The 15,211-nt window shown below is 45.8% G+C and overlaps 1 protein-coding gene across 1 annotated transcript in view; it reads left to right on the forward strand.

Moving 5' to 3' along the window:
* Positions 1–9,408: 9,408 nt before the first annotated feature.
* The window catches only part of LOC143153279 (uncharacterized), a 118,586-nt gene continuing 112,783 nt past the window's right edge, over positions 9,409–15,211 (forward strand). Inside the window, exon 1 of the mRNA XM_076324291.1 lies at positions 9,409–9,593. Coding sequence (XP_076180406.1) covers positions 9,410–9,593 — 184 coding nt within the window. The 5' untranslated portion in view covers position 9,409. The remainder of the gene's footprint in view (positions 9,594–15,211) is intronic.

Genomic DNA, 15,211 nt, shown 5'->3' on the forward strand with positions numbered 1-15,211 from the left:
ACTTTTTGCTCCATGAAACCGATCTTGGTTTCCAAAATGGCTCGAGCGCGACGAAAATAGAAACGACAAACGTGGACATTCCGTTCGTTGCTCTTCCGCTTTCGTAGGGACGTCGTTCGGGCAACGTACTTTCGTCCTTGGTCCTAAAGGCCTCGAGGTATCGTGTTTCCTCGATGGAAGCTCGATCGTCCTCGATCCGACGGCCAGGGGTCGAGGAGGATCGGTACGCGTCGCCGAAGACGTCGAGTTCCCTCGAACGCGCGTGCCACTCTCTCGTTTCCTCGGCCCATTGTTCGGAAAAGCCTGTAACCAAGCCGAACCTAACCAACTCGAGGTATCCTCGTGGATTTTCCACCTAGAGACTGATTTTTCGCTCGACGAGTTTCCCCGTGACGAGTTTCCAGAAATTCTCGCTCGTATCGATGCCAGATCCTCGAAGGAGATTTCGACGAGGGATCGATCGCGCGATTTCTTCAAGTTTTCGAGGAGATTTTTTTAATAACCATAATACCAATAATTCTGATATTACTGATAATATTAATAATTCTGATAATACTAATAATACTAATAATAATAGTTTATTTACGAGCTTAGAAGTTCGTGGGTGCAAATAGGTAGAGACAAGAAAATACAAACAAGACGATGTAAAAGAAAAGATTTGACATATATAAAAACGAAGAAAAAGAAAATTAACGCTTAAGAAAAATTTCAAAGTGGAACAATAATTAATAAAGTCGATTTAATTCTTATAATATGAAATGTAAACAATGTGCGTAGGTGTAAGACGTTTCGAACGATTTTAAGCTATTATGAAGAAAATAAGATTACTGAAATAATAATAATAATAATTTATTTATATCTACGGGGGAGGGAACCCTTTGGTACAAAAGAAATACGAAGTGCAAGTGTCTATGTGATAATAATTCTTACGTGTATTATTTCTGTAGTTTTGGTAGATCGAATAGTAAAATAATAATAATAATTTGTTTCTTACCGATCCAAGTCCAATATACGAGTACAAATAAAGTGCATTTAGTTAAAGTACGATTAGACGGAACAGAGAAGTTAGCTTTAAGGTACGAAAAAAATACAATAGTAAGAGACACACGTACATGAAAGTTAATAAGATGTTTTTACAACGAGGAGATAGAAAAAAGTGTAGCAATAACAGGAGGACAGAATCATTGAAATCACTGTGTTTTTTCAACGAGAACTCGCTTTGGTCGCGCTCGAGGTAAGTTTTCGAGATTATTCGTCAAGAAACAGCACGGTTGTTATTGCTTATAATTAATCTTGCAACCATTTTATCGTTCGACGTTTCTTTTTACTGCTTACTCTTCTCTCTGTTATACCTTACTTATGGTTTTGTATTCGTACGACTGGTGTTTTTTCTATTGTTTCTAACACAGGGTCCATTGTATCGATATATAAATAAATATCATTATAGGAATATCTTCGCGAAAATTTGTGCCAGTTGTTTGAGAATATCTCTTACGAAAAATATTTGCACCGTGTTTCGATTAAAATAGACCTCCTTCGATAAACATCTTCGAAAAGATCGAAGAGTCGCTTCCCAGGCATATTTGCTTCCAATGATAATAATAATATATTTATTCACGAGGTTCCCCGTTGGTATACAATACTATCTCTGTAAAATTCTCAATTTAACAATCCGTATCGGTACTTCGTATGAGGATCAGGTTGGGTCAGAGAAAATGTATTAAATTACAAAAATTATTCGCGTTAATTACGATTGGATTAATTGGATTTATAATAGTTCGCCTGTACGATGTCCTGTGAAACTTTTCATGGAGAATAGGGTTTGTGTATCTTGAAATTGAATAATTTTCGAGAAATATTATAATGATACATCCACACGACGTTTCAATTACGCTATCAAAACAGAGAAAGAGTTGGAAAGGATGGATATTCCTCGATGAACGTTTCCTTGTAAGAAGATTCAGTCCTTAAGGATGTCTATTTGTAAGAACATGTTAGTTTGACAGTTGAGTTCGATCTCGTGACACGTATCAAACATTTTTTGCTTCAGCGTTTCACTCGAGTTCCAAATTGATCAATATAGACTCGTGTGTATATTTGTTCCCAAGAACGTGCTATTTTGACAGCTAATTTTGGTTCGACGATGTTCGTTCGCGAAAATTCGAACAAACAACTCGCAAGATTTTTCTTTACGTTTCTTTTGTATTTTTTCTGTTATCGAAGGGCCTCTTTTGATAAAATAAATTATATTAAAAGTTACGTGGGCTCGATGTTTCGGTTCAATTTCATGGATGTTGCATCAGTCAGGTTGTCGAGGATGTTCATCGATGAAGGTTCATTCGTGCGACGGTTGAGTTCGGTTTGTGTGAAAAATGTTTGCTTGTACATTACTTTACCCGGTGTCTCTCTTGGCGGACATTTTGAAGAAATAACTCTTTTGAACAACGTGTACCGAACGAGATTTATATTTGTTTAATGGCTAATTTGAGCGAAGATGCTCGTTGACGGAGATTTATGTAGGTTGTTTCGGAAGATCGATGTTTGAATTAATTTCTCTACGATAATATTCGCGAGGATTTGCTCAGACGTGTTCTCGAGGACATTTGGCAGTGTATCTGTGACGAACTTCAATAATATTTGTCAACACGTGAGAATTGATAATAATAATAATTAGAATGATACTTATTTATACGTCAACGTCGATACGAACGATATAAAAACAACAGTCGATATTAATGATACAAATAGAATATAACAGAGAAAAAATACGTAGGAAAGATAAAAGTGAAACGATAAATGGTAGAAAAATCGTAAAAATTGTCACACGAAATTAACAACGAATTTTCAAATTAAAATCTGCTCGTCAACCTTCAAGCGTAATACTGAGAACGCGAAAACTCGAAATTCACATGGTTCAAGTGTAAAATTAGATCCGGGCCGGCGAATAATTTCCAAATTAAACTCTGAACCACGAAATCGTGTTTCGAAGCTTCTGACGTAACACTGCTTACGCGAAAGCTCGAAATTTTCAGGGACGAAGTGTAGAGTTCGAAGCTCGAGTCGCTGAAAAATTTCCTCTACGACGTTAATTATCGGTCGAGAGATAGGTAGGTATTCTTATCGAGGAGATTTTGGACAACAATAATATTTTATTAAATCGTTACAGTATACAACGTAACGATACTTATCGTCGCTTATCTGTCGATAAGACCTTCTTCCTTTCGAGAAAAAAAAGAATATACGTATATATATATATATATATATACACACATATTTTATATATATATATAATATATATACATATACACACATATTTTATATATAATATATATATACACACATATTTTACATATAATATATATACACACATATTTTATATATATAATATACGTATACACACATATATTTATTTATTTATTTATTCATCGCGCAGAAAGTTCGAGCGTTGCTTCGCCGCCATCGATTTTCGCGTTTCCACTGGATTGTTTCGACGTCGTTCGGCACTCGTCCGGGCGGATTTATCGAACAGGTGACAAGTTACGTCAGCCTGGTCGAAAAAATACCTCCATCGACGAGAGTTGCCCGATCACGTATCGCGAAGACTAATCTTATCGGGATTCGTTAATCTCGTTCCGTCCGAGAGCGGTGTCGCGATGCACGTGCGGTCAGAAAATCAGCGGGCGATGTGTGACCGCGTAAGATTAAAAAGGAAGAGACGAGAAAAAGAAGAAGAAGAAAGAAAAGAAAAGAAAAGAAAAAAAAAAGAACCGGTAGGACGCGATGCGGTTTTCGAGACTGAGAATTTCGGGACGAATTTCGGGACGAATTTTCGCGGGCCGCGTGAGAAACCCAGAAAAAATGCACCGCGGGGAAAGAAAAAAAAAGAAGAAAAAAAAAGAAAGAAAGAAACACGGTTGCGCGTAGCCACCGGTCTGGAGAAAATGGATTCCACGGAAAGAAGAGCGCGGTCGCGTTTTCGTCGAAAAAAATGCTAATCTTATGCCGTACTTCGAGTATAATTAGCGTCGAGCGGTAGCCTGTAAAACTTTATCTGCAATTCGAATGCAAAGCCAGACCGCGGATAAATTTATTCCGAGTAACGAATAAATTTTGACTCGAGACACACCGTTCGTATTCGTGTTGGCAACAAAATACGTTTTTATTTCCACTTGCGTCAGAATTTATCGGGACGAGATTTTATTCTTTCATCGTTAGAATTTGGTCGGGGCTATGTAAACAACCGCGCGCCTATTCTTTTACGTATGCGCGCGAGCACGTTCGCGTTGCGTAGCATATATTAAATGCGTGCGCGCGCTTTAAAGCAATCACGGTGAAATACGCTCGAAAGCACGATTCACGAATCGAAGGAAAGGAAATTAATTTCGAACGTCGAGAGGGAAATTAATTTCGAGTCTCTTGGGTGGACGTTTGCGCGACAAAGGGGCACTTTACCTTTTTTCGTGACGCGGACTTCTAGAGGCGTATTCGCGTATAGAGCGACATTTGTCGCGTTATTTTTCACGAGTAGAGCTTACAGAGGGAAAGTACTTTCGACGCGAGGCTCTCGATTCGTCGACTTTTAGAGCAGAGACTCTCGATTCGTCGACTTTTAGAGCAGAGACTCTCGATTCGTCGACTTTCAGAGCAGAGACTCTCGATTCGTCGACTTTTAGAGCAGAGACTCTCGATTCGTCGACTTTCAGAGCAGAGACTCTCGATTCGTCGACTTTTAGAGCAGAGACTCTCGATTCGTCGACTTTTAGAGCAGAGACTCTCTATTTGTTGACTTTTAGAGCAGAGACTCTGGATTCATTGACTTTTAGAGCAGAGACTCTCGATTCGTCGACTTCTAGAGCAAAGACTCTCGATTCGTCGACTTTTAGAGCAGAGACTCTCTATTTTAAACGTCTAGAGTCCGCGGACCGCGTCTAGAGGCGTATTTGCATACAGAGGGAAATTCGTAACGATACGTTTCACGAAATTAATTTCGAGCTTCGATGTTCGTACGACAGGGGGCCCCTTCCGTTTTCCGTGGCGCAGATTTCGATCGGCTTGTTATCCTAATCTCCGTGAACCTTCAAACTCGTCCGGTAGTTTTCACTTATCGGTCTCGGTGTCCGCTTATCTCGATCGTCGACTCGTTTCAAGCCCACCTCACGATTTAGAGGAGTGATCGGTCGAAAATATCGGAGTAAGTAATCTCGAGTGTCTTCTTCGCGATTCACGAACCGCGTTATCCACTTTTCCGAGATACAATTCGGGAGCGAACGACATGGAAACCGACCGATGTCGTGCAATCGAGAGAAAAATTAACGATTTTAACGAACGTCACGTCACGGAAAACGTTGCGCCAGATTTCGTCGATTACCAGCAGGAATTTTTCATATTTTTCTTTTTTTTTTTTTTTTCGACGCGAACCGATTCGATCGATACGCCTTCGTTCGATCGATCGTATCGGCGATTATGATTCGTACGTTTCTCGTGAAATTGAACCGCGAGGTTGGCGGTTCGTGGCAGTTGCGTTAAAATAGAAAGCGAACAATCGTTTCCAGTTGCTATAATTTTTCCGAAAGCAGTAGGTATTTACACGCTTATGTTTTATAATCGCCGACGCGAAATAAATGCAAGGTAATGCGAAGCAGATACCGAGATAATTCTTGTATTATATTTGATATTTATATAAAATATGAATAACCAGAACGTTCGATGAATAACTAACCGATAGGAAGAACAATCGAACAATTGTAAGAATGATATAATATTATCGTCGAATGTAATTGAAAAGAGAGGTACAAGATTGCGAGGATTCAGTGTAAAAAATTAATCGAATATTCGTAGCCAATTCCGATGTACTAATCTTATCGGCTGGCTTTTTGTGTATATCTTATCGGATCTTGTTTTCGAGTATTTTATTTGCTCTGGACATATAATTTTGGAAGTGCCTATGTCCCCTTCTGACGGAGGTATATTATGTACATTCGAGACGGTTTTTCCATCTTCGAGAGACTTTCTTTCACCGATTTTTGAAATACGACTTAAACAACGTGCTCTATAAAAAAAACTCATTCGCTATTTTAAAATTCTCCCGTAGATTGATAAAATTTGTAAAAATTTGTAATTTTAAAAAAATATCACGTCACTTGGACGAAGTTTGTCGCGTTTCTAAAAATTTGCCAACGATGCTCTTAAACTTCGTGAAAAAACTACCTCTAGAAGTTCGCGAATCGAATTAACGAATAATAATTCGTTACAAATTTGCTCGTAATAATTTTACTTCGTACAGAGATATCTGCGAAACGGAAGAACCTTTTTACGAAATATCTGGTCGTTTTAAAATTATCGAAAGGAAAAACAGTGCTCTAAAAAATTGTTCTGCTCCAAGTATACGCTCTAAAACTCCCCAGGCTCCGGAGACCGTATATTAAAAGACTCTGCTCTAGAAGCGAACAATTCTGAAGCCTCGTTTTGTTCCCGAGAGTATTTTCTCCGAAAGTTTTCCAATTGGAAACTACTCGCGGAAAATATCATTACAAATATCGCTCTATAGGAAAATACACCACCGAAAATCCACTGGCTCTAGAGACCTGTCGTAGAAAAACACTGCTCTAAAGTTCCACGAATCGAGAGCCTCGTGTCTAGAGTACTTTCACTGAAACTGAGCTCTATCGGTGAAAAGTATCGTTAGAAATGTTGCTCTATACGCGAATACACCTTTCGAGATCAATCGATCTCGAACGCTGAACGTTGAGAGACTCTGCTCTAGAAGTTCAACGAAAGCTTCGTTTCGAGACTACCTTCTCCGTAAAAAGAGTGCAAACCCTAGCTGCGATAATCATTGTCGAAAAGGTTGCTCTATACGCAAACACGTCTCTATAAATCCCTCGAACATGGTTCCACCCTAGGTACGAGAGTTCTCCTTCTCCGTGGCCCTCTCCCAATTCGTTGGAACGTCTCGAGCCTCTCGGCTGGTTGCAATCCCACCCAAAAACGTTCGAGAAGAAACGTGTAACCCGGATAGAGCCGCGTTCCCCTCGTTCACGATCGCCTCGCGTAATGACGAAGCGTCGTTCAAACAGAGCCGAGTTGTCGGCCGATAAGGGTTTCGATCTCCGTTTCCACCGCGTGGCGGATCATCGCTCTGTCCTTTTCTGTGTCATCGGGCCTGTATCGGGATTGGGCGATCGCGAGAGTGGGGCCCCGAGAACACGGTTGCGTCATCGATGACCTTGATCATCGGCCGCGCCGGGCCGATTGATAAATCATTCGGAGGCACTTGATCGTCGAGTGGTCGGGCATCATCAGTGTCGCCGCACTAAAGCGCAGATCAGGACCCAATTAACCGAGATCTCGCGAGCCGATCGATTATCATCGGTGATCGTGACGGGTAAGTGACTGGCTAGTCTTTCTGCCGTTTGTTGTACGCGAGCCCGTTTTTATCGAGGATCGGGGAAATCGATCAGCCGGCCCGGAAGGATGAACGCACGAAATTGGCCCGATCGATCATGGGAACCGAGACGCTCGATTATCGTGTGCCAGCAGCTTCCCGGATCGATCTCACGAACCTGGAGCTCCACCTTCTATCCGCGAACTGTGATTTTCATTTCGTTCGTTTCCAAAGTATTGGTACAAGAACCGTGAAATCCTTTCCAAACCGAACTATCGTTCTCGGAGATCGATACTTGGATCAAACGACTCGGTCAGTTTTTCGAGTACGGTTTTTCGAGTTCTATCGTGTGATTATTGTGATGGTTCTCTCTCGAAGAATCGGTGTTTGCAAGCCAACGCTTAGACCCAACGACTGTGTCAATTTCCCGGATCGAGCTCGTGATCGAAGTGTGATTCTTTCGTTCGTTTCTCCGATACCAGGACGAACCGTACATCGTTCTCGAATCGATGAAATCGGTTCAACGTCGGAAACCGACGCGATCGATCTCACGAGTCGTCTCGGTTGGTTCTATTACCAAAGTGTGATTTTTGTTATCCGCTTCGAATACGAGAGAAACCCCGTTTCTCGTATAGGCTAAAGAACCATCGCTCGCGAATCGAAACACGAATCTATCGTCGAGGAGCTCGGTTCTGTCCGCGAGGTGCGATTCATTCGATCGTAGTTTCGATCCGAGGACCGAGAAATCGTTTTTCGAATCGTGCGTATCGGTGCTCGGAAACCAACACCAATACCTAATCACCGCGCGAGCGACGCGTGGACTGTTCTTCGAATTACTTTCCGTTCGGTTCCTCTCCGTCGTTGCGGAGCTCCATCAGTCCCCTTTTTCCGCCACCTGCGACCGTGTAACGAGATAAACTGACTGTTTGCAACCGGATTCCGCGGTTCTCCGTAAGGATCGTCTCGCGTTTCCATCGGTATTAATTTACTTCTCGCGCCGTCGATGCGCGGATATCGGAAAGACACCGGTGTTATGTAATTGGCGAGTGACAGGTTTTCAACGCGGTCTAATTAGCGAAGACGTTCGTTAGTCGGCGTAGAGGGCGGCCCGGGATTGTGGGAACTCTCCGATCGAAATACGTGGAAACGGTTTAAAGATTCCGATCGGGATTTATCGGTGAGTACGATACATCGGCGAGCTTTTCGCCACTGTTCTCGAACCGATCCGTGTTTCGCGTGTCCTTCGCGCCGCTGATTGGGAATTTTTCGAATCACTCGTAAAAACGAATCTCGAGAGTGACTCGGAGCGCGCGGTGGGGATGGTAGAAGGGGAGGGGCGGTTCGATGCGAAGTTTGACGAAGTTTGACGAAGTTTGACGAAGTTTGACGAAGTTTGACGAAGTTTGGCGAAGTGTATCGGTTATCTAATCAGGATTGCTCGCGTTATTGCGTCGATAAATATCCCTGGCCCAAAACCTCGCGACTGTACGGTTTCCGGCTACGCACGATACCCTCTGTCGTTGAATCCAGAGGACGAGGACACCTTTCCACGAGGTGTACACCGAGAGGGTTGGATCAAGTTTGACCAACCTTCCACGCCTGAGATCGATACGTTCCTTTAACTGAGAATATTTTTCTCTCCGTTTGTTCCAGAAGGCGAGGTCAGAGATCGAGATTCGACTCGTGATCGTCAACGAAACGCCAGGATTACCTATGATCTCCTCGAGCGTCCTCAGGAGGACCACGCTTCCGGAAGAGAGGCGTTTTTGGCAACGTTCCTAATCCCCTTCCACTCCCCCTTGTTTCCCCCACTCCCCTAGTTACCCTCTGGTTCACCTCCGTTGAGCAACCCCCGCGAAAAGATCTCCTTCGGATCGCAGACGGAGGAGGAGGCGGAGGAGGAGGAGGAGGAGGAGGAGGAGGAGGAGGAGGAGGAGGCGGAGGAGGAGGAGGAGGCGGAGGAGGAGGAGGAGGAGGAGAAGGTGGAGGAGGAAGGGTTGTTAGAAGAGGACAAGCCTCGACAACATGGACATGAGCAGCGAGTCGAGCGCGGCTAGGTGGTACGAACCCCCTAGGTCCACGCTGGAGCCGCCATCGGGGGGTGCGGGAGTCGCAGGGGTTGTTGGCAACCCGACCGACTACAGGGGCTACTACCCCCACGCTGGACCCACCGCGCATCACCCCGCCGCCGCCGCGCATTACGCTCACAGTAAGTAGACGCTTCTTTTTCCTCCCGTGGTCGATATCTCGGTTACCGTCGATTCTCGCTAAAATTTCCAAGGAACGAAAAAGTTCCTGAATTTAATTCGTCAGCTTTTTTCATTAATACATTTTTCTCGTAAATGTAACATTCAGCGAGATATCGTCGATTTTATACGCCCGCGTCACCGTTCGACGGAAACGAACTTCAATTTTTTTGAATTTAATTCGTAGTGACTTTTCTTCCGTGTAGATTTTATTTATAGTCTCCACGGCTGAGAAACAAGAAGATAATGATATACAGGGTGTCTTGTATATTATCTGTACACGATGGAATATTGCACGAGTAACCGACGGTACCGGAAATACCCTTAGTACGGAGAGGGTTGAAAAAATAATTCGCGTTGTTTCTCTCCGTACCGAACGATTTCTTTGAAATTGTATCTTTGATACTTTCGTCTCCGTGCAAGATATTTCAGCGCAAGTAGAGGGAGAAATCACTCTGTATTAATTTTTCTTATTTTCGCGAAAGCAATCGACCGCAACGATAATACGCGACCGTGTTCTTCGAATCGACGAATCGAGAATGAATTTTAATCTCAGCACGACGAAAATACTTCCAAGGTGTGGACACGTTTATATTTTCACCTTTAAACGCGCGTCAGTTCTCGTTGGTTATTTTACACCGGGCAAGGAATTCTTTCGCGTTACCATTTTTTGTCGAATTTACGCGCGACCACGGCGATATCGCTGTCGCGATTACGACCGATTTCGCGAAAGGGGTTGCCACCCCCTTGGGCGACACCGAAGTCCTTCCACGCCGGTGATCGTAAAAAGCCCCGACAACGGCCATGACAACTGCACGCGTCGACTCCTTTTTTCGCGTGTCTCTCGTGACTGCGCGGTTCAACGATCGGCTAATGGCGTCTCGGTCTACCTCGTTAATTACTGCTCGGATATTTAATTATGTCGTCGTACGGACCGCCCTCCGGAGCACGAAAAAATTCTTGGAAATTTTGCTAAACATTAACCGGCCGATAAACGCAAGGATAACAGGACTCCTTCGCGACTTTCTAAGCCTCGAAATCCATAATTCCTTTCTAACCTACTTGCCTTGGAGGTCTCCGCCAAGGGATCCGTCCAGTTTGATAACTCTCCTCGGTTTTTGCGAATCCGGGAATTTAAAACGTTTTAAAGTTCCCTCGGATTTACCGTCGACGTAATATCTTTTTCTGGAGTTTCGAAGAGGTTTAGGAAACCGTTGCTAGGGATCTCAACGAGCCGGTGTTGCCATACTTGGAAATATCGTTAGCTTCGAGTTCGAAACGTCAAACTTTCGTCGGATTTATATTCAACCGTATCTTCTTCTGGGGAACTGTTTCCTAGGGATTTTGAATAGGTCGAGAAATAGGTTGCTAGGGATTTCAAAGAGGTTGGTGGAACTGTTTGTACAAGTTTCGACGTGACGGTGTCTCCACATTGGAACATACGACTGGATCGAATTTTAAATTTTCGAGTTTCGTTGGATTACAGTTGGAAATATTTTCTTCTCACCTTTCGAAGAGGTTGGGAGAACTGTTGCTAGGGATTTCGGGGAACTAGCGTTACCGCGTTTGGAAACATCGCCGGATCGAATTGAGAACGTTGGTGTTTCGTCGTGTTTATATTCGACGGCGAATATTTTTCTCGACCTCGAAAGAATTTCTGGAATTCGTGGTTAGGGGTTTCGACTAGCCAGGGTTATCTACCGCGCTTGGAAACATCACTGGACGGAATTTTCGTCGAGTTCTCGAGCTAACGGTGTTTCCTTCTTTCGATTTCTCTTGTTCGCGTTCAGCAACGGGTGGATCGGGTTTTGTAGTTCGAAGAAGCGCGGAGAAATAACTGTTGGTTATTTCGGAGAAGGAAGGTTTGTCGCGCGTGGACGTGTCCGTGCTTTGGATCGTCTTTCAGCGAGAGGAGAACCCGGTCGGTTATCGCGTACGACGCAATTTTGCGCGAGTTCACGGAACGACGGGCTCGAATCGGAGGCGAAAGCGGAGATTGAAAACTAATACGGCGCTTCTTAATCTCGAGGCGGCTCCGTCGAGGCAGTATATATCCCGGTGCGCAACAATCGGGCCTCGATTATCCACTTTCGAGCACGCGAATGCGTGTGCCAAAATGGCCTCGCCCCTCTGCCCTCCCCTACCCTACGGGCTCTCGACACCTTTGGCAAATGACTTTTCGTTTCGAGCGACCTCTTCTGCATCGAGAACGTGGCTCGTAATTGGCGAGCTCGAAACCAAAGAGACCGAGAGCGAAAGAGAAACGAGTAACCTGAAACGAGCGTAGAGCTCTCGGTGTCTTGGATCATCGGCGCGCTGTAACTGCTGTGTTACAACGACTTTGAAATTTTTGCCAAATTTGAATCATACTTCTGGCCTGTGAATCTTCGAAAATCGTAGCGCTATTCGTGCTCTGCACGCCTTTGGAACGTTGTTCGAGTGCTCTCTCCGCTTTGGAAAGCTCTATGCTCGCAATGTAGAGTCGCGACTCTATCGAATGCAAATATTGCGTTCTCCTTCCGCTCTAGACAGCTCTATATTCGCACTATCGTCGCGACTCTAGAGTTATAGCACGATCGGGTTCTCTGTCTGCTCTAGACGGCTCTATACTCGCAACATTGTCGCGACTCTAGAGTTATAGCACGCTCTAGAAGCTCTATACTCGCAATATAGCCGCGATTTAATCGATTTCAGACACACGCTCGGACTCGGGCTCGTAGATTCGAGGAACTCGAGCAGCTTCGAGCGAAGCTGTGGAGTTCGGGGGGTTCGACGAATGTATTCGTTTCGTTCGGACGCCTCGATTTCACCGCGAGTCCGACTACCGGTTGAAGAGTCATCTCCAGCGATTCTTGCGAGTTCGTTTGCGCGTCGGGCGGCGAGAGAAGGATAGAGGCCGGAGAAAGGGACCGATCAAGAGCGAACAGTGGGAATCGGGAAAGCGATAGCGCGTACGCTCTAGGTGTACGGTAATCCCGATAGCTCTCGGTTCTCCGTCGTTGGCCAAGCATGAAAAAGCAGCGAGGGCAAGGAGGGCCGAGGGGGCCTGACCGGGGAGGGCTGGGAGTGGAAGAAGGGCCCGGATTCAGCAGGGAAAGGGGCCAAAAAGTGCACGAAGAGGCACGAAACTCGATACAGCCGGTCGGATCTCGAGGCCCTGGAACGCGATATCCCTGATTCTCGCCGACGTGCATGGATCATACTCGGCCCTCTGTTAACTCGTGCTGCGCCAAAAAACCAGCGCCCCTAATCGGAATCAAATCTCTATCTGTCGCTGGAACCGTGGCTGACCGGAATCCCTGCGACTTCTTTACGACTTCTCCTCTCTTCTTTCTTGCCTCTCGGTGCTTGACCCCCTGACACCGCGCTCCGGTCCTCTGGAATTCCTCGCGTCTGTGAGAAACCCACCACGGGTTTCTAGGGCAGACGACGGTCAGCGTTTTCGAGCGTTTGACGAATCTCGCGATACGTTCTCGAGCCGTTTCCCGCCGGAGACCAACATCGAAATTATCGCTTCTTTGGGTTAGGTGTTCTACGGAGTACACCTTTTATGGAAGCGTATACCAACGTCCACTGTTCACGAAGCGGAGCTCCCGAGGTCTCCGACCAAGAGATACCTCGTTGATTAGACGTTGGACTTTGTCGTCGAGAAGTTAGTTGCTCGCGAACAGTTGACACAGGTAGCTCTTGGTTTAGTATTTCTCAGGTGGGTTTCGATAACGTAGATCCTGGTTTGGTATTTCGTAGTTGTATTCGGATAGAACCGAGTCAACGATATGCCTTCAGCCATATCGGAGACAACTCCATCTACTATCCAATCGCATCCAATCCCCGATTCGTCTCGCAACGAGGGCACATTAACACCGAGAGCGCTGTTTTGACAGCCGTTCAGACCACCTGACAAATCCGGCGAGATTCTCTCGCGGCAACCGCTATCCTTTCGATCGGAATCGTGGGGGCCTAGTTCCACGAAAAGTATCGAAAACCGTGCCTATGCAACCCCCCGTTCCCGGATAACCGTGAAGCCAATCCGGCTACCACGGACCCGGTCCACCGTTTCGAGCGAGCCTTCGCTCGAGTCCTCGGAGAGGAGAGGTCGGCCAAGTCCATCTCGGGCTGGGAGACTCATTAGACAAACGGTTCTCAGAGGATGTTTCTGTCCACGAGTGATCGATCGACGAAAGTGCCATGCGGATCGGGGGCGGGCAGGGTGGTGCGAGCGAAGCTAAAAAATAAACAAGATAGGCGGACGCGCCACAGACCGGGATGCATAATACACACAGTGGTTGCGGCAGACAGGAAGGAAGCGCAGCCAACCGCGAAGCCCACGGGCTCTCGGAGAGGTGCATACGTAATTGCAGGCCACGCGGGAGGCGCTGCTTTTGTAGGTTACCCTCTCTTTTCTTCCCTACCCCGCCCCCCCCCCGCCCGCCCGCCCGACCCCTTTTCCTCCCCTCCGTCCTGGTTGTGCGTGTTTATCTGGCTCGCTTTATCTCGAGCGCGGTGCAACCGCGTTTTCGTCTTTTTCGCTCTTTGTCCACGCCAATTTTCTATTTTCCCCGCGAGTTTTACCGAGCTTCGTTCCTCGCCTCTCTCGCCTCCCCTTCCGTTTTTCTCTTTCCTTCAAAGTAGCTCTCGCGTTGTTTCATTGGACAGTCGCACGACCCTTTTCGTGCTCTAGAGTTTCACTTTTCTTCTACGCTTCTCCGTGTAAGAGTCTCCGCGTTCCAGTACCGCTCTATCTACTCTAACACGAGTAACTCTATATTTACTCTATCGGCTCTATTCTCTCTATCGCTGCTCTCTGTGTCCATATCGTCTCATCGACGAGTTGTGCCTCTTTCACCTCTATTGCTCTATTACTCTATCCGTTCTATCTACATTCTACTTTCGAACGTTTCCCAATTTTCTCTATTTAGTCCACCGGTTACCCGCTCTAATTCGTCCACCGACTCTATTCGCCCCGTCCGCTCTATCCGTGTTCCGCATTCCTTCGCAATCCGTTCTTCAATTTTCCCCGGTTCCGTTCGTCGCGTATTGCTCTAATTTTTCCACCAAATCCGTTCGCCAGGTTTGCTCTAATTTTTCCACCAAATCCGTTCGCCAGGTTTGCTCTAATTTTTCCACCAAATCCGTTCGCCAGGTTTGCTCTAATCTTTCCACCAAATCCATTCGCCACGTTTGCTCTAAGTTTTCCACCAAATCCGTTCGCCACGTTTGCTCTAATTTTTCCATCAAATCCGTTCGCCAGGTTTGCTCTATTTCCGCTCGAGAGGCTCTATCCACGCTCCGCGATTCCCTCGCTCGTCGTTTTCGAGTATCCCCGGTTCCGTCCACCGCGCATTGCCACGATTTTTCCATCGACTCCGTTTGCCCCGTTTACTCTATTTCCGCTCTATACTCGCCCTTCCCCCTCCCCTGGCCCTCTTCTCGACGTGCTGTCTCTCCCGTCCGCAACCCTCGAGAGCCAGTGGTCTCGCGCTTTCTCTCTCTCTCTCTCTCTCTTTCTCTCAGCGGCTGACCCGCCTCCCGCTTCCCCTCGCGAGCAGCTTGCACCTCGGCGCGACGAAGAAGAGGGTCC

Source organism: Ptiloglossa arizonensis, chromosome 12 (genome assembly GCF_051014685.1).
Source record: "Ptiloglossa arizonensis isolate GNS036 chromosome 12, iyPtiAriz1_principal, whole genome shotgun sequence".
Classification (NCBI taxonomy): domain Eukaryota; kingdom Metazoa; phylum Arthropoda; class Insecta; order Hymenoptera; family Colletidae; genus Ptiloglossa; species Ptiloglossa arizonensis.